At 41.8% G+C, this 21448-nt stretch overlaps 1 protein-coding gene across 3 annotated transcripts in view; it reads right to left on the bottom strand.

Moving 5' to 3' along the window:
* Positions 1 to 21448, bottom strand: part of LOC138205133 (estrogen receptor beta-like) — a 66861-nt gene that overhangs the window by 12371 nt on the left and 33042 nt on the right. Inside the window, exons 2-6 of one of the 3 annotated variants that reach the window (XM_069160857.1) lie at positions 14740 to 14841; positions 2190 to 2704; positions 902 to 1101; positions 670 to 786; positions 15 to 374 (exon numbers count right to left, since the gene is read on the bottom strand). In XM_069160857.1, coding sequence (XP_069016958.1) covers positions 15 to 374; positions 670 to 786; positions 902 to 1101; positions 2190 to 2614 — 1102 coding nt within the window. In that variant the 5' untranslated portion in view covers positions 2615 to 2704; positions 14740 to 14841. Of the gene's footprint in view, positions 1 to 14; positions 375 to 669; positions 787 to 901; positions 1102 to 2189; positions 2705 to 6217; positions 6257 to 14739; positions 14842 to 21448 lie in introns of those variants that run through there. The other 2 variants (XM_069160859.1, XM_069160858.1) reach the window with 2 other exon arrangements.

Genomic DNA, 21448 nt, shown 5'->3' with positions numbered 1-21448 from the left:
CTTGTGGATCTTACCAGGGATCTTTTTGGCCCAGCTGATCATGAGGACCAGCTCCTTGTCCGCCAGGTTGGTGAGCGACATCATCATGCTGGCCTCGGTGAAGGGCTTCTTCATATCCTCCATGAGGTAGATGTCCGGCGGCTCCGCCTCCATGATGCGGGAGATGAACTCCTCCGGGCTCATGGCCGAGTGGTGCACGTGGTGCAGCTGAGGGAGGGGGATGAACGGGGAGAGCGGTGCACCCAGGTGGAGGTGGCGCTGAGCCCGGGGGCCCAAACCGACCCGTACCAAACCCCGGCCGGTCGGATCCCGCGGCTGGAGGCCACCACGCCGGTGTCGGGCTCCCCGGTAGCTGCAGCGTTCCCGCCTCACGCCTGGTGAACGAAGACACGAACTGTCAATGAAATTGACCTTCGCACTTTACTTAAGATGACACTAATTACACACATTCTTAGAAGTAGACGATATATCGTGTCTTGCACCAAAAATTCAACATGAACTATGATATATTGGTATTTAAACTATGTTTTTCTGGAGGACTTTTAAAAGGTAATGAGCTTACTGGAACACCCTTTAACCTTTTCACCGTCTGTGCTTGAACTTTAGTGCTGCTGTAACACGACAAAGCGTCAAGAACCTCAATTAGAATAAAAACGGGGGGATGCCTACCGCACTTCATCATGCCCACTTCGTAGCATTTCCGTAGGCGGCAGGCCTGGCAGCTTTTACGTCGGTTCTTGTCGATCGTGCATTGATTCGTGGCGGGGCAAATGTAGTCGTTGTGTCCTGATTTAAAACAAATAAATGTAAAAAAAAGACACAGCGGAGAGTTATTTCGACTGATGGAGGGGTGGGAGGGGGGTGATGGAATAGTTACGGAGAAAGAAAGAAGGTCGTGTACCCTGGATGCTCCTCTTGAAAAACGCCTTGCAGCCCTCGCAGGACCACACGCCGTAGTGGTACCCGGAGGCATAGTCGTGACACACGGCGCAGAAGTGCATGTCGGCCTTCCCCACTGCCGAGGAACCCGTGGAGGATTTCACTCCTTCAAAGCCTTCCTCCGATTTCTTCCCCTGTAGCTTGTTACAGCTGATGATGGAGCTGCAGGAAGAAACACAGATTTCTGAACGGGACAACTTGACATTAGGAATTTTGGCCTGTCATTCACCCGTCATTAGTACCGCTGAAAATCTCTCCGCAACCACATCTCTGTCAACTGGAAAAAAAAACAAAAAAAACACATTGTAGGTCGGAGACGGCAGTCATCGCTGAAGCATAATGGGAGTATTAGGCTTCGAAATATGTGCCGAGTGCCATCGTGACCATCAATTGGTCGATAATGACTTAATACACGGTAGAACTACAGACAGAGAAAGCGTACATCAACTGTTGTCTTGGGAGCCGATCCAAAGACATGAAAACTATCGCCTTTCACAAAGTTGGTAAGATGTTTGTTTGCTGAAACTACAGTGCAGGACCTTCACACATGAACGAACGTAGGTTACATTCAAACTCTTCCAAAACAAGTTAACACAATGCTAATTAAACCCGTCTCCTCCAGATCTGTATTTAACAGAAAACGAGAGTTTCTACATCTGCTGTCTGGCAAAACCTTCCACGCTGGTTGGATGGATCCCCACTGGGCACGTTCTCAACGGCCTTTAATTTAAAACGGATACAGGAAATCACTGCATTAAACCGACTAATAGTGTCACTTTGTTGTGGTCCAGCTTGTAACAAATAGGTAATAAATTGTGAGGATGAAAACAAACAAACAAATAAAAAGGAGTCTTACAACAGATCCACAGAGGCCTGATCTGTCGGGTTTTCCACAAAGAGACAACAAACACTGAAACCGACTAAATCAAAAGAACAATCGTTCAACAATCCAAAGAATTGCCACTTTAGTTTGAGTGCTTAAAACCTGCAAAGTGGTTTACAAGGAAAAGGCTCAACCTGTTGCAGTCCTTATCCAAAAGGTCATAACAACAGGAAAACAACTGCTGCCAAGTACAACAATCCAAATGTGCCGTCACATTTCTTTTGGAACAACTAGGTTCAATGACTTCTAGAGGTCGATTTCAAGACAGGAAGTAACGGGAGAAGGTTTTTCCAGCTAAACTCAACCTTTTATTGCGTCACAGTTTTGAGTACCGTTTCCATCCATGGCTGAGTGCCAGTGATCCTACCTGCCGGGGTTGATGCTGTGGGGTTTGGACTCCAGCCACGGTGGGTGCGGGCTGGGCTCGTTGTAGATGAGAGGCTGAGTGCAGTGCAGAGACAGCGAAGGTACGTTGGGGTGACTGTGGGAGGGCCAGAAGGCCGAGGGGCTGGGGGGGGGGCACAGAGCCGACGGGCTGTCGGTGACGGGCGGCCGGGTGTAGCTCAGCATGGACGGACTGTAGAAGGTCAAAGGTCCGTGTCCGTGGTTGTAGTCGTGGCTACTGTCCGTGTAAGGAGAGGGGATGCAGACGGTGTGGCCGTCCAGAGGAGAGCTGTACATGGTGGGCAGAAGCCCCGGAGAACTCGGCCCCTCTGAGACTTTACTGGAGTCCACCTCCTCGAGCTGAAGCAGGGGCAACTGGTCTGCATCCAGCCCAGGGGGGGAGGCCATGTCAGGGAGAATATACCGTGTATGTGGAGAGTGATGATAGTAGGATGATGGAACTGGTTCCTCTATTGCATCTTCTTCTGCAGACAGGTCCTGTAGGGGAGAGAGGAAACACTGAAACACCTTCATTGTTCTGGAAGCTGTTTGATGGAAGTGGATTATTAAGTATAGCTAGTATTAACTCGTTTAGTCCAGCGGTTCTAATACTAGGAGTGAGCCCTGAGGGAGACTGAGATAATTAGGATAAGAGAAGTAAAAGTTCTGATAAACGTACAAAACTGGGAGAGAAACCTTTAGGAGAAGTTTACTGGAGAAATCTCCTTTAAGTGAAAGACATCTGAAATGTGACACAATTCACACTTCCTGCAGCTCAGTTTGCACCTGAAAGACATCAAAATGACACTTTTGCTGTGCTAAACTTTCCACTGAAGTGGAGGCAGACACTGTTGACGAAATGCTTGCAGATATTTTATGAAGACAGTGCATTTTGTAAAAAAAAAATACATCATTACCTCAGTGTTATTTTTATTCAAGGACACTTAGGAACCGCATAAAAACACAACATAATGGAGTCTGAGTTAAAGGGCAAATTGAGATTCTGCTGCACGTGTGGATAAGATGTGGGGGGGGAAAAAAAAAAAAGGAGCTTTAAGAAACACATTTAAAAGGCTTTCTCCACAGCACTAACTTTTCTGGGAAGTTTAGGAACATCAGAACAGATTTATTTTTAACATCTTGGGGCAAATCCCATTTTATTTATTTTAGAATTTCCTCTTGGGTACAAACCAAACACACTAGTGTTCTTTAGTAACACTGCTCATTTCTGTGCTTACTTTCAGTCTAATCTCACTGAGACCCATACAGTATATCATTCTGGTATAGGAGGAAAAATTATGTGGATTGTTTGCATTTCTTTAAACACATCATAATCATCTGCGCTTGCAAAATAGTGCTGTGGGGGAACTTTTTGTGGAACAATTGCAAGCCCTGCGTTAAATTGGGAAATTGCTGCAAAGACCTGCTTTACTGCATGATAAAAACACATTTTAAAACTTGCAATTTCCAGTGTGTAGGATGAGGTTGTTGTTGTTGTTGATGGAGGATTTATTTCAACAGTCTACATCCAGAAAGTCAAACATTTTTTGAAGAGCTGCCTCAATACACACCTTTTTGTTTGACTCCTCATTTCCCCAAATCTCTACGATGGAGGTGGTCAGAGCAAAGTCTTCATGATCAATAGACGCCATGAGGTCACCCGTTGATTTGTAAACTGCTGCTCTGAAGCCTTCATCACCTTGAGTTTGAGGAGGCAGATCACATGACGCAACAGCTTACTTGCTGTGTCAAAGGTGAAAAGAACAACTCTGTATTTATAGTATTAACTATGAAAGTTTGTTCCAGAGACACAACAAAAAAATTAAAAAATAAAAATGATCTGCCTGTGTGAGCTCTCAGGGCTTGAAAAAAAAAATATATATACTGTATCTGAACTGTGCCAGTGAAGTAATCCACTGGTTAATCAGTGCTGGAATCAAAAGCACAGCACCTGGTAGGTCTGCACAGTGAGTCTCAGACACCATAACTGACAAGTACCAAAACATTGCTGGGACGTTTGGGAGTGTCTCTGTGGAGATATTTGCCTTCGAAACGCCACAAAGACTACGAGACTGCAAGAGTAGTTTAAAATGTGAGAGTGCACCTTCATCCATAGCAGCATGGTCCTAAAGTACAGTAAAGCTGTATATCCCTGCAGTAATTCACATTTAAGTGACAACTATGGCCACAAGTCACATTAACAGGCATTGGTAAGCTTGCTAAAATAGTAGCACAAGTAGGGAAGACAGTCACTGAACTGGACTTTGTGATGTCAACAAAACAACGGCAGCTAAAGTCTGCTAACGTTACCCACAATAAGTTGATAATGCTACCAAAAAAAACAAAAAAAAAACAACCTCTTGCTTTCCTTCCTCAAGTCCAAAGTACCTGAGCATACATTTATGATAGAAGTGACATTTGACCAAAATATCAAAACAAACAAAACCAGAAAAGTACGAAACTAATGAATTAAATCCGCTTCAAAATGTTTGAATTTCACAGCTGCTGTGAGGTAAAACTCTCCGAGCCAATCAGCAATCAAAATGTGTGTCACACAGGTCAGGTCAAAGTGGCCTCGAGTAAAAACAATGCACCTTTGGCTGTTCATTGTGTGTATGAATTCTGCAGTGTCCTGATTCGTCCTCCAGATCATGTAGATCATGTGTTGATACCAAACACACCAGCTTGTACTGTAAACTCGGGTATCATGGAAGTTTGGTGGCAAAGCTGAAAACTTGTGACATTACAAGTTGACGTGGAGGAACTGAATGCATCATTAGGTTTTGTGATGCTGGATCATATCGGGAAGGACTCAACGTTGGTGGGCCGAATCCCTCAAAAGATGCATCCTCCAAACAGGAATTAATATCAGAGCAGATCAGCTGTTTGTCCAGTTAAAGTCTAGAAAATATAAACAACAACCAGGGTTCAAGTCCACGAGAAAGCAACGTAGATTTCTTTAAAGAAATCGTATATCAAACCGAACCCAGTGTTCCCGCCCCCCAAAAAACAAAAAAAAACAAACCATGTAGTTATTGATGGCTTAATCCCATTTCAAGCAGCAAAAAGAAGCTCTGTTAAACTCACGCTATACCAAGTGCTGAGCACCAAACAGTAGATATACAGAGCTATAGAAACATAGACACAATCATCAGCTGGACGCGCAACACTCAAGATCCCCACGGGATGATAATGTCGCTGTATGTCTGCTGTAGGGTCCATGGACCACAGTTTGGTAACACATCAGTGTAACTTTGTAAAGGGGATAACGTGTCGGAGTTATTCTGCCCCCTTGTGGCCCAAAAATAACCCTTAATCAGGGAGAGTGGTGTTTAACGCTGGACTTGCTCTTAACTTCAGCTGGTCGAGACGTCTAGAAAAACTGCAATCCTACATTGAATAGACTTTTATTTTAACAACCTCAAAAGGATGGCAGAAACTTCTAAAACTTACTTTTGTTGTTGTTGAATGTTGTACTTCAGATTTGTTGCTTTAAAGCAGCAAACACACAGATTTTCACCAACAAAACAAAAGCTCAGTAGCACAAACCAAAACCATGCAAGAAGAACGCGTCTGCTTACAAGGTTTAGATAATTCTGCTGTGGCATATGCGAGTCATTCTGGATAAGAAAGATATTATAATTCACCAATTGGCTAAATGAAAGTGTAATTGTGTCGATGAAACTCAAACTGCGGGAGCTAAACATGACCAGATGAAGATTAGCCGTGGTGGATTTGGGGAAATTAAACTGTTGGAGAGAATAAACACAAGATGCACAGTCATAGAAATAATTGGAGTCGAACTAACTGCCGACACTGGCTGATATTTCACAGCTGAATATCTTCTCCGATTTTTCACAATTAAACACTCGCAGTGTTGATTCACTTAATTAATCACAACCTTTAAGTGTTGCCACAGAGAACGCCCGCAGTTCAACATTTTCCAACCAAAAGCTTAAGAACTTTGCTTTGAATCGACAGATACAATAAAGATCAAATAAACTCACTTACGTCTTCAGGCTTTGCGGCTCAAAAGTTCTACCCGGTGACTTTGTAAAAAGCTGTTTTGTCAGGATGTGTGTGCCGAAGTTTGAGCTTTGGACAGACTGGTGCTCATGGCAGCCATCCATGGTAAACCACCAGTCAGGCAACAAAGGGTCAAAGGGCACTGTCTTAATGCAATGCTGCCTTTTATTCCACTGCTTTATTCATGGCACCAATGATGTGGCCTTTACACAAACAAGCTGCTTTCGTGTTTACCTTTTTTGCATTTCTAAACTTCCTTTCCACAAAAAAAAATATAAAACACCTTACAAAAACTCTGTTCTCAGAAGACATGTTCAAAAATAACAACTGAAAATGGGGACAATCTTCTAGGTGGAAATAGTGAAGCTACAGCAAAAGTTTTAATGTAAACAATTTGTAAATACATTTCAAATTTAGTCATACATCTTTTAAATTGGCTTGAAGATTAAAAAGCAATTGAGGATTAATTTTTCTCATGCAAAGGATTCAGGCTCCTTGAGAATTATTTATACATTTTGTGCTCCAACTGAATAAATTATTAATTCTCGAAGTAGATTTTCTTCTCAAATAATGTTTTTTATTTTGGTGCCTGTAAAAGTCTTAAGTGACAACGTAATATTTCAAAGTTAACCATCTAAAAAATGACCTCTAATGAAAGGTATCACATCCTGAAGAAAAACCTCTCCAGGTTTTGTTTTTCAAATCTTAAATAGTCAATGTTTAAAAAGCTTCTTTTAAAGTTTTACAGTCATCTATTTATAATAGTGATAATTAAGAAAAGAAAAATCTCCGCTTTAGGGGATTTTTAGACGCAGTACTCCAGTTGCCCACTGGTCACATAATTCATTAGCCAAGCTTTGTAATCACCACCATGTTCATTAACAGCGAGGCTTCCTGTTAAAGTGTCACTCGGGAGCTCCGACAACCAATATTTAAAAAGGAGAACCAAGTTAATTTCATATGTTGTTTCAAACAGATCAGACCATGTTTTAAATGACAGCAGCTGAACCGTGACATCCGAAGATAATTTTAAACTCTAAGAAACTCAACTAATTAAATGACTGAATCCAGATCAGTCTGCCTTGTTACTCAGCAGCAGGACAGGTTAAAGATCTTTGTGTTGCCTGGAAACACTCAAGGAAAATCTTTCAGTGGAGTAATTAATTTATACAACATAACCAAATACAGTGTACTGCTTAAATATACTTGCAGAGTGTGTGACATTAAATGTCCTGCTGATATTTCTTTATTGTCTTGCATTTTATTGATGATACAACACTGCAGCTGAGTGAACACGTGAGATTTAAAAAAAAAAAAAAAAAAAAAAAAACGCCATCAAACTGTTATTTTGAATTGTATTAAATCAAAACATTTATAAAAACCTATCCTCAAATTCAAAGCTTCCAAAAATGACTTTAGATGATAAAAGGAAGAGAGCCGAATGTGCTGCTGGGGTCTGATTACGTAACTCAATACTCAATGTATACACTTTACACAGGCTTTACTTCCAATAATTCTTTTTTTCATATCAACAAATTTGGCTCCAAATGGCACCCTGGCATTTTGTTGTTGTTCATTTGTTTTTCCATGTAATGCTGTCCTTTTGTGGTTATTTCCACTATTGGCTAATCTGCTGATCTTTTTGGGGAATTAATTGATTAATTGTTTAGTGTATAAATAACAAAAAATATTACAGAATAGAATTACAGAAAAATAAGGAAATCTAATACTCAAATTGCACCAATTTATGCAGACTTGCTTAAAAAAAAGACTTGCTTGATTCATCAGTTATACAAAACAGTTGATGCCTTCTAAGTCTAATCATTTAATCGACAAATTAACCCCTCTTAAATTCTGCATAAAAGTCTTTCTATACTAATTTTTGACTGAATGATTGATAATTATCACTGCGGTCAAAGGATAACCATCAATGCACTGAGGCTGTGACCTCTGAGGTTGGTGGTAACTTATAGTCTTATAATTTTGAGTATCAGATTTTTATGGTAATATTTTTCTACTGTTGCTCTCCGTTTAACTTGTTCTGTGCAAGAGAATACAATTTTTGTTGTTGTTTTTACAGCAAAGCACACGTAACTTATTTATTTACACTACCAGAAACATCTCGTCCAGAAATGTTGAAATAAATTGGCACGCCATCCTGATTCATGGATGAACAACCCAGACGAGGCCTGGAACACCCTGAAGAGAAAGTCCATCCATCTTGGACCCTGTTCTCACTGGAATTATATATTTTTTTTCCTCATAATAATGGATTATCTCTGTTTCTCGACACATAGAGCTCATATTGTCCACCTTCGGAAGATTAGGTCAAAATCTATCTGTCTTCACAAACAGAAATATCTTTGTTGGAGCAGCACTTAAAAAAACAAAATAAAAAAAAAAACCCATCTCAGATTCCACACTTCAATCCGTGAAAAGCTCCAGAGGTCACTCGCCGCTGCTCCGATTTAACAAAGCGTGTGTTGGCAACGAGGAATATCACGACACGTGAGCGTGAATGAAAACACAGGAAGAATATCTGTCACCAGAGAGAGCGTGCTTGGCGGGTCGGTTTATTAAAAGACATGTTCATTTCTAGAGCATAAAGGAGCGAGCAGCCCCCCCCCCCCCTCCCGAACACGGCCCCCAGCCAGCAGCACATACCGAAACACAAAGACCCCCAGCAAAAAACCATTAGCCAGCCTCCAGTACTCCATTCTCTCGGCCTCACAAAAGCCAACAAGGAGCTGCTGGAGGAGAAGAAGGCGCGCTTGAATTGGAGAGGTCGACAGATTACATGGGAGCGGGTGGAGCTGGACGAATCTGCGAGAGAGAGCGAGGCTTCGGCAGAATGGACGGGCTGATTACAGTGTCGGGATGTGAAGTAATTTTACCTGTCACCTGTCACTGCTGCGGCTCCGTCTACCTGCAAGACAAACAGCTCTATCCCATCTGCTGTAGAGCCGCACTTAAAAAAAAAAAAAAAAAAAAACAACAACAACACCGCCTGCGGAGCCTCTAACTTTTCATCAAACTAAGTGGTGTAACAGCGTAAAAAGATTAAATGACTGCGTTAAAGTAGGCTAACATCAAACTAAAGTGTGATCAATTTCTAATAAACCATTAGTTGGAAACCATTCTGATGACACTACTTGCAGCAACCTGTATCAGAAGTGTATATTTGGAAATTATTTCACAGCAAAACTCCGTATCTGCTACTGCTTCAGGCTTAAATACAGCGAGCTTGATGTCTGGAAGAAGAAATCAGATATTCCTCTTTGTCCCTTCTTGTTGTCCTCCCAGAGGCTCAGAGTGAGCATGACGGAGGTGCTCAAAGTCAGTTACGATGGAGGGATGAAGGCGAAAGGAGGCTAAATCTGGTTAAAGTCATTTAGATCTGGTCGCAGCACGGTCACTGATGCGGGCAACTTGAGGCTTGAGTCCCTCTCAAAATGCATTTTCAATATTTTAAATAACTTATAGTCATGTAGAGCCATGTTTGACCTGAGTGTGAGAGTTCACTGGGACTGTGCTCTGCAGAAATCACCAAAACTCCCGCAGAGGTCTTTGAACCGAGACCCGCTGCTTTAACCGAGTTTTAAGTTGAGTATGAAGACAGATCCGGAGAGTTCAGATGATTTCTTCACTTCTAAGATTACAGATATTTCCCCATGCTTGTTATTCTGAAGGCGGCACAACAAACGAATGGTAAAATTATAGAATTGTTTGATTACCATTTACAGTTTTACTTCCTCTACCTCGAGTTTGAATGCCAGAAACAAGGTTACTAATCTGACAAACAACCAGAAGTTGACGAATGCATTGTCTAGGTGGCTGCAGAGGACACGTGGTCTGTTTGGCAGAAAGGTACAAGTCACCAAAACAAATTATAATTTATTGCCAGACCGCTGCTTTACTGTAAGGTGTCACTGTAAAATTGTGTAATCATTAATAAAGCAGAGCTGCAGCCGTGGAAAACAAAGTGGCAAACGTGCCATGAAAAGATGTGATTGTGGTATTAGAAACAATATTAGTTTATCAACTCGTCTACCATCACAAACGCAGTGACCAAGTTCTGTCATGAGGAGGAAAAGACTATGTTGGTTCTTCAATGTGATTCAGTGACAGAACAAAATACATTATAAGTGTTGAATAACGCGGTCGGATCAAAGTCAAGGATAACGACCTTGATAATAGTCCACATAACATCACTCGCAGTGCAATCATGCACAACAATAAGGAAACAGTGAAAATATTGCACATTATAACAGCACCTCGTAGCAATGCCTCACTATTACCAATGCACCTAAAAGCTGTTTTCCAACCGGCATTAATCAACAAAAGGAAACAGAAAACATGTTACAACGAGGCTTCATTAAAACATATGTGGCGCTGTGAGATTAGATGCTACGGTACAAACAGCAGAAACGCGCAGAGACGATTGCAGCCGTCAAAAACCTTCTGTGTGGAACTACTTTAAAAAAAAAAAAATAACTAAAAGGAGATGCAATGCAAACTCTACCAGGAAAATCTAGCAAAAGTATGCACAGAGAAAATTGATCTTTCTCTGAGTGTGTGTTTGTAAATGTGGGAGGATTCTTCAAATAGTTGATGAATTACCAGTGAATATCAAATAGTACTTTCTGCGTACAGTTAAGCTGCAGTTCAGCTGAACCTGGTGCCCGTTTTTAGCAAAAACATTCAGGGTCTGGTTCGGGAGGCAGCGACAGTTTAAACCCCAGCAAGATCTGGTTTCAGCCGGACCTGGTTTAAACCCCAACCGAGCTACTCGGACGCTAAACGACAAAACATGATTCTCAACCCACGACACAAACACACGTTTACACGGTAAACACCCACCAACACTGTCCCTTTAAAATAAATCTCAAAACGCGTCCTTAAAAATCACAGCTGAAACGCAAACTTACGCCAAACCACCGCTGTCCTCTAATGACCAAAAAAAAAAAAAAAAACACATCATTGTGTCGTACGAAGTGACCTCAGACGCCCGTCGAGCAATCAGCAGCCAGGCAGTGATTTTACCACACCGGCTAAAAGCAAAAGAAGCAGTTCATTAGAACCTGCTGGACCTCGTTACAGATAGTAGGGAGTCAGAGTCGAGCGGTTATTAAGGTGACCCCGGGTTGTCATTCGAAGTCAACACCGTTAGGTTTACATCCACTTCACCACAACACATTATTAAGGCTTCAGCCTGCAAACAAACACCCACGATGAATTTCCTGCCCTATGAAACATTTGGAGAGAGGATTGCGAAGGAGGTTAGGAAACGGGCATTATCTGAATCAGGCTCGCAGCCATCGTCCTCTTCACCATTTTAATTACTGATGTTTTCAATTTCCACACTGTTGTCCACAAATGTCCACCTTCACGCGAACTGGTAGATCCAAACAAACACTACATCTTTTGAATCTATCCCATCCAGTTTAGACACCTAACATAATGCTCTTCCCTATATTTTGAACATTAAGCTGCTCAACCCGTTTCAAGAAAATCTCATATTTTTGCATATCTGCGTCGATGCATTGAAAAGGCCCACGTTTTTGTTGAACATCAGCACACGCGTGGACGCTACAGACTTGGCGGCATCCGTGAGTTTCCATTCATTGTAACCAGCAGTTATGCGATCTATCGCGACGGCGTGAAGTTCAGTGAAAGATTCGTCATTGCAGGAAAGATCTTACATTTTAAATTTCCAGAACTTTCATATGAAAATGTTTGGAAATACATTTTAGTCTGTTGTCCGTGTAAGTTTAAAAATTAAAAATTAAAAAAAAGAAGAAGAAAAGATGACACCACATGATTGTGTAGCTGGATTGTTACCTGTACAGCCCAGAGTGACAGCAGTGTGTTAAACATCAAGAATTCAAGGTTACAAACGCAAAAGTACGAGTCCGTTCTCATTCTGACTCGACCAGAGAAATCCCAAGAAAGTCGCGTGATGGAGCAGAAAGAAAGAAGACGTCAGCATTGTGAAGAAAAGATAAAAAAAATTAAAAAAATAAAATTAACAAGACCTTTTTTTTTTTTTTTTTTGAGTCCATGAGAAAGCAAAAGTCAACGTGGATTCCTTGTTAGTAACACAAGCTCGTAACGTAGTTAATTTAGGTTGTGTACAGAACATTATTTACGGAGCATTTCCTAAACCTAACCATGTGGTTTTTGGGTGACTAAACCTAAGGCACTTTTTGCGGGCAGCATATATTTGATGCCATCGCATGGGAACGGGTTAAAAGTGCTGGAACGGCCCTTTAAAGCAGCTGCCTGAGCATCGGCCCTTTTGCTGTAACTGCATGGTTTTCCGGCTGCTACTGTGAACCCTGAGTTGGCTTAAGTTACAGTGTCATTCGCAGATGATTTGTCACGACGATAAACTAAACCAGCTGAATAAACACAAAGTAAAAGCTTCCCGGTGTGACTGGACTTCAGGCGCGACGCCTTCCTCTGTGCTGCTTCTCCTGCTGGCAGCACCCAGTGACGGTGACCGCAGCGAAGAAACAAACGCCCCGATTTTCAGTTTACTACCGCCGTGTTTTGGTTACACTCTGTACTCGGGGTCCTCGGGGTCCTCGGGGTGGTGGAGAGTCTGTGGGCGGAGGGGGGGGGGGGGGGGAGTTGTTGTGACCTTGACGAGTTTTTGGCGCCGACCGGTGGAATTCTTTTCAATGAGAGCAACAAAAAAAAAACGGCGAGCGGAAGAGGATGTGCTCTTATTTCTGGTAATGGCAGGACTTCCCTCTATCCTCCCTTAACTCACTCATACGCACGCATACTTTCGACTCCCCCACACCCGAGTTATTTGCGAGTGGACAAAAGGAATCTGGTATTTACAGTAAGAGCCAGATTATAATTACGCTGTGAGCAGTCTCAAGGCTGCGGCGCGGAGGTGGGCAAATTTACATGCCCAGCGACTTCCACCGTAGAGGCTGAAGAAACAGGAGCAGATAGAGGTTTTTTGTTTTTTGTTTCATTCGTGTGATAAACGAATCGCCGTGACGTCAAAAGATTAGAGCGCAGTGTTGCAACAGTGGGGGGAGGAGGGGGCGCATCTTAAAAACACGTTCCTGCATGGAAAAAAAAAAAAATCACAGCGAAAGGGAAAAATAAAAACAAAAAGCCATTAAAGTCACAGTTGAAGTTCTGCAGACGCACATTAAGCTCCTGCAGGAATCTAATGAGATTTTTAACTACAGATTTATGTGGGGGTAAACTGAATTGGCTCATCTGACTGGATTGATTTACACCTGCTGTTATGTTTGGTTCGTACATCAGCTGCAGAAAGAGATAACAAAAATTGACTGCAGAGAAACTGACAAGGCAGTAAAATCTCTTATAAAACTGTCATCCTTGTTGACAATGCAAACGAGATTTCAAAAAAGATGGTATCCAAATATTAGATTCAAATAAAACAGCTTCCTTAACTGTATTTTTAAGACAGTGTTGACTAGTTTTGACAAGTTTGTTTCCATACTGGATGTATTTTTGCGGGTTTACAGTGATTTTTTTTATTTTTTTACTATCGTTTTATGACACTATTGCAATTGGCCACAAAATATGAGCATCAGCCTTTACAGCCCTGCATTGTTCCAGTCTTTTAAATACACGCTGCTGCTGCTGCTGCTTGGAGAGTCTCTCAAGAGGGAAATAAAAAAAAAACGCAAATTATAATGTTTTCTATGTTGCCGGTGACGATAAACTGGCAAAACGCTTCAACTTTTTTCCTCATGTGTCAGACTGAAGGAGCAGCCATATAAAGAAAGATGGGCTCTGGTGTGAAGTGAAGCCCGACTGACACACTGAACTGATGTCGAGTCAAAGATTCAGCAGGTATGACTCAAATTCAGTAATGCAGTAAAATACCTTATCTGATGGAGACATATTTTTTTTTTTTTGTATTTTAAGCATGCAGATAAAAAGTCCACACCTGCTCATAAAAATTCGAATTTATTCTCCATCGACTGTAATAAGAACAAACTGGAGTGTTATAAGATTGTTTTTTTCCGTCTTCTATCATCTCTCTGTGGAGTCTCACTGTGTTTAATCATCTCTGCTGAAATCCCTGCTGTCATCTTCCCAGTACTTTCACAGAATGTGGAGAAACATAATTCAAGATAGTTGATTTCTTTTAAATGAATGAAATGGGACACTTGATTTGCTCCAGTTACATGACATTACGTATATATTTTATATATTAATTTAAACTCGGTTCAACCTTTTGCCCTGTTTACAGTAAGTCACCCGGTCCTGGCAGTTTAATTGTTTAGCGTTAAACACTAAACTCTCGAAGCTGCCAATCACCGCGCAGAGTTGTTCCTCTTAAAATCGGCCGATTCTCATCAATAAATAAAAAAATAAAATAAAAAATATTTTTTTTTTTTAATTCTAGTAGAGCTGCACCTGTCGGGATCGTGAACGACCTCCCGGGTCAACACCGCGGTCGGATTCTTCCTCTTGATTCACATGTTGGAAAAACAAATCACTCGTCTTACCTGTCACTCAGTTGAGGCGGAGATCAGAAAGGGACGATGATCAGCTGTTGCTGCTTCTGCTGCTGCCGGAGTTTGGTGGGTTTTTCAGCTCCTCCACAGCTGCTGCACACAGTCGGTGAATGTGGATGAAAAAAAAAAATAATAATAATAAATAAATAAAAGAGGAGGGGTAAAAGTGGAACTACAAAACGCGCACCACATGTACCCGGCGTTTAGTCCTCCGCGTTATTCCTCAAACAACAAACTTCATTCCTGGCGTGTCATTAATATTTCCGCTCATCCCCTCTCGGAGTGACCGGTTGAAGGTTTGGCCAAGTTGGAAACGTCACTGGCCACGCCCCCCTTTTGGAGAGCTGCCCAGCAGCGCTGCGTAAAGGGAGGAGGGTCAGAAAACTTGACTGAAATATATCTACTGAATTAAATTCTGTGTGTTCATTTTCCTTTTAGCGGATGTTTGTGAGATTAAAAAAAAAAGTAACTCCAGCTGAGCTCAAACTTTCTCTGCAATCTTCACCTGCTCAGAGTTAATGATTAAGTGAAAGTTGGAACACAATAACATCATGAGGTCAAAAGGGCCTGCAGTGCCCAAGATATTTAAAATAAATATAATAGCCAAAATAACACGATATATATAAAGTCAAGTAAATCTGCATATTTAAGCACCTTTCTCTTCCCTGAGCTACAGTTTAACAGCCCCTGAGTCCATGTCATAAATGTGGATGATGAAAATTCCCTGTAAGCAGTCACTGCTGTTATGATGAAGACTTCTTGAACATCTGGCACCACATCTGCTTTCTGTGTGTTGCTTACTGCAGGGTCACGGTGGGATTTACTCTCCAGGGAACACAATGCTGGCACACTAATGTGTCTCTTCTATATTTCAGAGGATGACAAAACACTTTCAATAACGCCGTCACTTCAAAGCTGATCAAAAGTAGAAGTAAGTAAAAAGTTCATTTTCCAAAACCCGTTAAATATTTCTGGGATTAAACAGTGACTCAGCTTGTAAAAGCGTTCATTTGCCAATCAAGTGTTTAATTCACCAACTAACCGATTTAAAGTGGCACAATTATTTTCATTTTATGCTGTTAGTCTTTTTTTCTGTTCGTGTAGGTGTTGCTTTGTAAAAAAGAGGAGACGTGATTAGAATAAAGCTCAGATGCAAGTCGTCGCAGTGACAAAGGATTTTGATTTTCACCTTTGATTTAAATTTTCGGAGCACATCCGAGGTCATCCTGCTTCGTTTTAACGATCGGTGACCTCGTCGCTTTGGGGGAAATCTGCTTCAGAGACGTCCGGTCAGCGTGCAGCCGAGGTGGTCGGCAGTTTCGGGGGGGTGGGGGGGGGGGGGGGGGGGGGGTCACACATTTCACACCTGAAATGAGATCAGTTAACTTAAACTGAATGGAGAAAAAAAAGCTCATCTGGCATTTTTATTTAAAGGTCCAAAAGGTCAAACCGATTTTGTCCTTTTTACTGAAAGTCTGCGCTGTCAACGCTGCCTGGCAACGACATGATGGAGCCGAAGAAAACGTGTAAAAGCGACAATGAATCCTGTCCGGACTTAAAGCCCTGTCAGACCAGAAAGTCAAATTTTGTCACTCTAAAGTAGCTTGTGATGGAAGTCTAGTAACACAATCTCTTCTGTTGGTCCAAAACTAAGCATTGAATTGAGGACGCTTATTGTCAGAATACCTCCTATTGAACTGCACGAGATGCTGTGTCTGTTTTGTGGAGTTGTTTCAACCTAATGTTACAGTTTTCATGACTCAGTGGATTTTCCAAAAACCAGCTATCGGTAAAGTAGTTGGTCCTTCATGTGCTTATCGCCACAGGTACAACAAAATAAAAACAAAATGAAGCTCCTCAGGAATGCCGGGCATGACGTACACAATATGAGTCATTATCAGCTTTAACCTTAAAAAAAATTTTTTTTAAAAAAAACAAACAAAAAAAATCTCCTTTTTCAAATCATTTGTTTGAACTGAAACGCTTACGCTTTAAATCAAGCGTTGCAGCTGCTGGCAGTTTGTTTTGAGGAGTGTTTGAATAGTTTAAACGTGACGTATTGTTCATCAACCACAGCAGCAACATAACAAAGCAAGAAAATAAAAAAAATAAAAAGATATAGAGGAGAATGGAGCAAAGAGGGAATAAATGGAGTTTGGATCGAGAGTCCAGCTTTGCTCTCGGCCCCTTTCAGATGATTCATTCATTCGCTGTTTAGATCTTTTTGAAAGACAGAATACTTGTTGTGATTCCTGGGTTTCTTTCTCTGCCCACTTCAATTATCTTCTGATAATTCTGTTGGTCATATTCGTCGCTGATACACTCTGCAGCTCGATGTTACACGATACGAGGCAGCACCAGTGGACTATCCCCCCCCCCAATCACCCCCCCCCCCCCCAAAAAAAAAAAATCCTGAGTGAAGGGAAGAACTGTGTGTTCTCTCTTGTGTCCTCTCTTCTCCTTTAGCCTTTGCTCCAGTAGCGCAGAGATCAGCGAGAGAGGAAAAAAAAAAAAGATAAATGTGTCCTCCCCCTTTCGACTGAGAAGTGTGTGTGTTTGTGTGTGCAGGGAGAAGGGCCGTGAGCGTCAGTGTGTGTTTGAGCGAGTGTGTCATGTGTCCGGATTGTGTTTCTGAGCTGATGTGGAGTTGCTGTTCTCCTTGCGAGTCCAAATTCTTTGCAAATGCGAGCTGATTCATCCTTTGCCCATTTTTTTTTTTTCTTTAATCATGTCTGAATTAGTTTCATTGGGCCCTCTGTGCTCCGGCTGCTCTGGCAGTAATGACAGATGGGGAGAAGAGGCTGGATTCCCGGCGCTTTCATCCGCCTGTTGCCTATTACTCCCGTAATGGACAGAATATTGAGGTGCATGTGGCTCTGAAGGGAAACACAGGTTAGGTCAGGAGGGGACTGATGAATTATTCTGTTTGAGCAGATGTATCTCCTAAATGACAGAAGCTGAGCGGAGCACAGGTATGGAGGAAAACGAACGAATCTTCTTAGTGGAGCTGGAAGAGGGAACTCGGGGTCGGGCTTCAGTCTGACCTGAATCGCTGGTAGATTTCATGTCAATTCTTTACCTAGAAATTAGATTTGAGTTTGGAATTTGGATTAACATCTAAGCCGCTGGGCTATTTCTTTTTAATTTCAATCAGAATAAAACACAGAAATTCCTGTTCAAATTCATTCATGCAACTCTGCTAAATTTGATGCACGATAAATAAACAGTGGACGGTTAAAAGAAGGAAAGGTAGAATTTCATTAATTTTAAGTATAATTTAAACACACTCGCAGACAAGACATGCTTGTGAAAAAAATAATTGATATCCATTAAAATACAGGAATGCATTTGGAGGGATTATGCAACCAAGCTGCTCATCAAGTGCTTGTCATTTCTCAACTCCCTGCACCACCCAGTATCCTGGCAAAGCGTGAAATAGACACGCCCGTCCACTACAGCAAAATGTGAGATAGCCACGCTTAGGGCTGTCTAGGCGTGACGGTGACACGTTTTGTACATACGCACGTACATGTCACGTAACAAAGGATCATGTGACCATGAAAACATGTAACTGCCACACATAGTCAGCCCCAAGCGTGGCTATGTCACGTTTTGCTGTAGTGGACTTGCGTGTCTATTTCACGCTTTACCGTGAAGTTTGACCATGAACGATGCTGTCAGTCTGCTGGTGAACCCACAACAGGGTCCTTCTTCCTACCGCTCAGCCATCATCAATCCCTCTCCCTCTGGACGCCTGGCTGTTCTGTCACTCTGAGGACAATGTGGGGACAAGGTTGGTCTCTGTCCTGCCACGTTACAGCACATCTGCTACTGAAAGCTGAAACACATCTTCCAGACTTCCATAAAACATCCACTAAGCACTTGCAGCCCTACTGAACAGATACATTTTTACTGCAGAAAAGCACCACTCAACTTGACTAACACACCGCACTTCCTATAGCTCTTTCACAATAAAAGCCTACTCTCTGCAGGAAATGTTGGGTTTGCATCAACGGTTTCCTTCCTAGGTTTTTCTTATTGCCACTTATATGAACTTAATACCCATTTACAGCTTTGATGTGGCTAAAAGAGATCAGTAACACACGCACTTAAAGTCCGCTGAAGGTACAAACCGGAACGGAGTAAAACTAAATTCCAGACCACAGAGATTCAGTTGCAAACCACAAAAGAGACACGTTTGTTAAACCCTCAGTTTAATACGAGGCACAGCTTTGATCCGAGACCAAATCAGGTTGGCTGCGGTCGGCCTCGCACCCAAAAGCGCAGCTATCCCCCGCTGCTGGGATGGAAATATGTGTCGTGTATCCACAGTTTATAGTGAGATGAATGGGGCCTGTGGATAATGGCATTTGTTTTTAGGTTTGGTAATGTTCCTATGAAGGTTGAACACAGTTATTGGAGTGGACAAAAGCATCTGCTAAATACATGTAGAGTAATGTGACTGATCAGAAAAACAAACGCGCTGAAACGCAGGCTCAGAAGACACGCATCCACGAAGGCGGCCCAGTTCTCAAATACAAAAAAAAAAAAAAAAAAAAAGAGCTGAAAGCAGAATGAATGACGCCATTATGCGGTTGGTGGTTTTCTAGAGGTGTTTTTTTTTTTTTTTTTGTCCAGTACTTCTGCCCCCACAAGGCTGCAAAATAAATAAAAAAAAATAATGCAGTTTTATAAACCTGAAGATATCGCATGAAAACATCTTTGTTGTTTTCCGATCATTTATCACTCCCACTACCACAACTACTACGACTACAGCAACGCAAAATAATCCATCTCCTCCCGCCCTCACAACTGTTTCCTAGCAAAGTCGAGTTTTATTCGGTGTGTTACTGTGATTGTGATCCGCAGTGCAGCGTGGGAGTGAGGAGGAGCGGCAGGAGAGGTTACCTTGAACTCTTGTACCTTCAGTCCCATAGAAATCCTTCCCTCGTCTGGGAAATTTAGGGCTTTCTCTGAATTCTTTGGCAGGACACGGGCTGCTTTTCAGGCCTTGACCATAAGACGAAAACCACGTGACGGCGTTTTTTTTCACAAGAGACTCCCTGTTCGACAAAAAGACGGGACCCCATAGAGCTTTGTTTGTGAACTGAGGCACCTTATTTCATTTTCATCTTCATAAATACACTTCAATCATACTTTTCACAGGCACTCGATTTACTGATCACACTAAAAACTAACGAATAGCAAAAAAACGAGGCTGTAAACTCTTTATTACTAAACCTTCTAAAACTGTATTCTCATACTTCACACTATATTTTGATGCATTTTGTCCTGTATTTCTGTCACTACCTGATTGTTGTTGCTCTTCAGTTGTTTGGTTTCCGAGTCTCGACACCTGAATCTGTTTTAGTTTAGTCCGATTTATTGTATTTCTTTCTTCAAAAGTACTGCATGATACAAAAAACATTTAATATTACGTCTGTGAAACAATCACTTGCAACGTATTTCATTAGATTGTTTGGCTGTTGTGCTGCAACTAAAATGCTCACATGGGATCTTATTTAAGACTAAAGTGAAGTAAAGCCAGGAGACAATTATAATGTAAATATGAGAAATGGAGAAAACATCTCGCCTGTCCAACTTGAAAACTCACTTATTAACAGACTGTTCTGTATCTCATCTTTAAACTTTGCACCCCAAAGTGTACAAATCACCATTTTCACATTGAGTTATGTGCCAGACTCTTTCTCAGTCTAGACCGGTTTCTTGGATGAAGTTGCAGTCCGGACCAAGAAATGGCTCAACTGTGAGGTCAAGATGAACAACTTTTGGCTCCGTGGATGAAAAACATTTTATCTCTGCGTCTCCGTCATCAGGCCAGAGGGAGATTTGAGATGGAGATTTGAGATTTTTACTGTTAATTACGGAGGAAATAACAGCGTCAGAACAACGAGTCAGTGAACACTGACGTTATTGAACTCGTTCTAAAAGCTCTCAACTGCAACTCCACCAAATTGTATGCAAAAGAAATGAAGTACAACAAACTACAGGAAATGGAAAAGTACTGATCTTGAATAAATTATGAAAATTTGGTGGTCACTGGAGACAGAAAGTGTGTCTTTATATTTATCCACATCCAAGATCTTACTGAAATTTTACCCAAAGAGTTTTTAGTGTAACCGCATGTGGGTTGTACACTTTTTATTGTCTTTACTGTCAAGGTCCAACGCATTACATGTGGTAACCGCCTCCCGGAGGGATCTCTGTGCAGCACAGCAGCATTGCACATGTTGCAACCCGGTAACACAGCAGAGCGTGAAATGGACACGTTGGTCTACTACAACAGAACATGACATAACCACGCTTTGCGCCATCTAGACATGGTTGCTTTTTGGACTGGACAAAACATCGCCATTGAACATAATCCAGGCAGCAACTCGGTTAAATTTTGAATTACTGTAGACAGACCACATTTTCGATGCACAATGAGGGATTGTGACCAACATTTTTGGTTGGTTTCACCTCCAAAATAAGAGCTTGAGATATTATGGTTCAGCTGTCCCTGCATTACGTCCCCTCCTTCCCTCACGACCTTTATAGCGATTTTAGTGCCTCAGATTCCAGCAATTGATGTGGCGCATGAAATCTCATCCTAATTAATGACCAGAAAAGACGATCAAAACCACAAAAATATGGCTATAAAAAGCTGAATATCTGGTATGACAAGACGTTATGAAAC

Source organism: Embiotoca jacksoni, unplaced genomic scaffold (genome assembly GCF_022577435.1).
Source record: "Embiotoca jacksoni isolate LCO1_2020_lvr unplaced genomic scaffold, fEmbJac1.0.p SCAF_27, whole genome shotgun sequence".
NCBI lineage: Eukaryota > Metazoa > Chordata > Actinopteri > Embiotocidae > Embiotoca > Embiotoca jacksoni.
The sequence above is the reverse complement of the archived record's forward strand: the minus strand, read 5'-3'. Positions and strand labels throughout refer to the sequence as shown.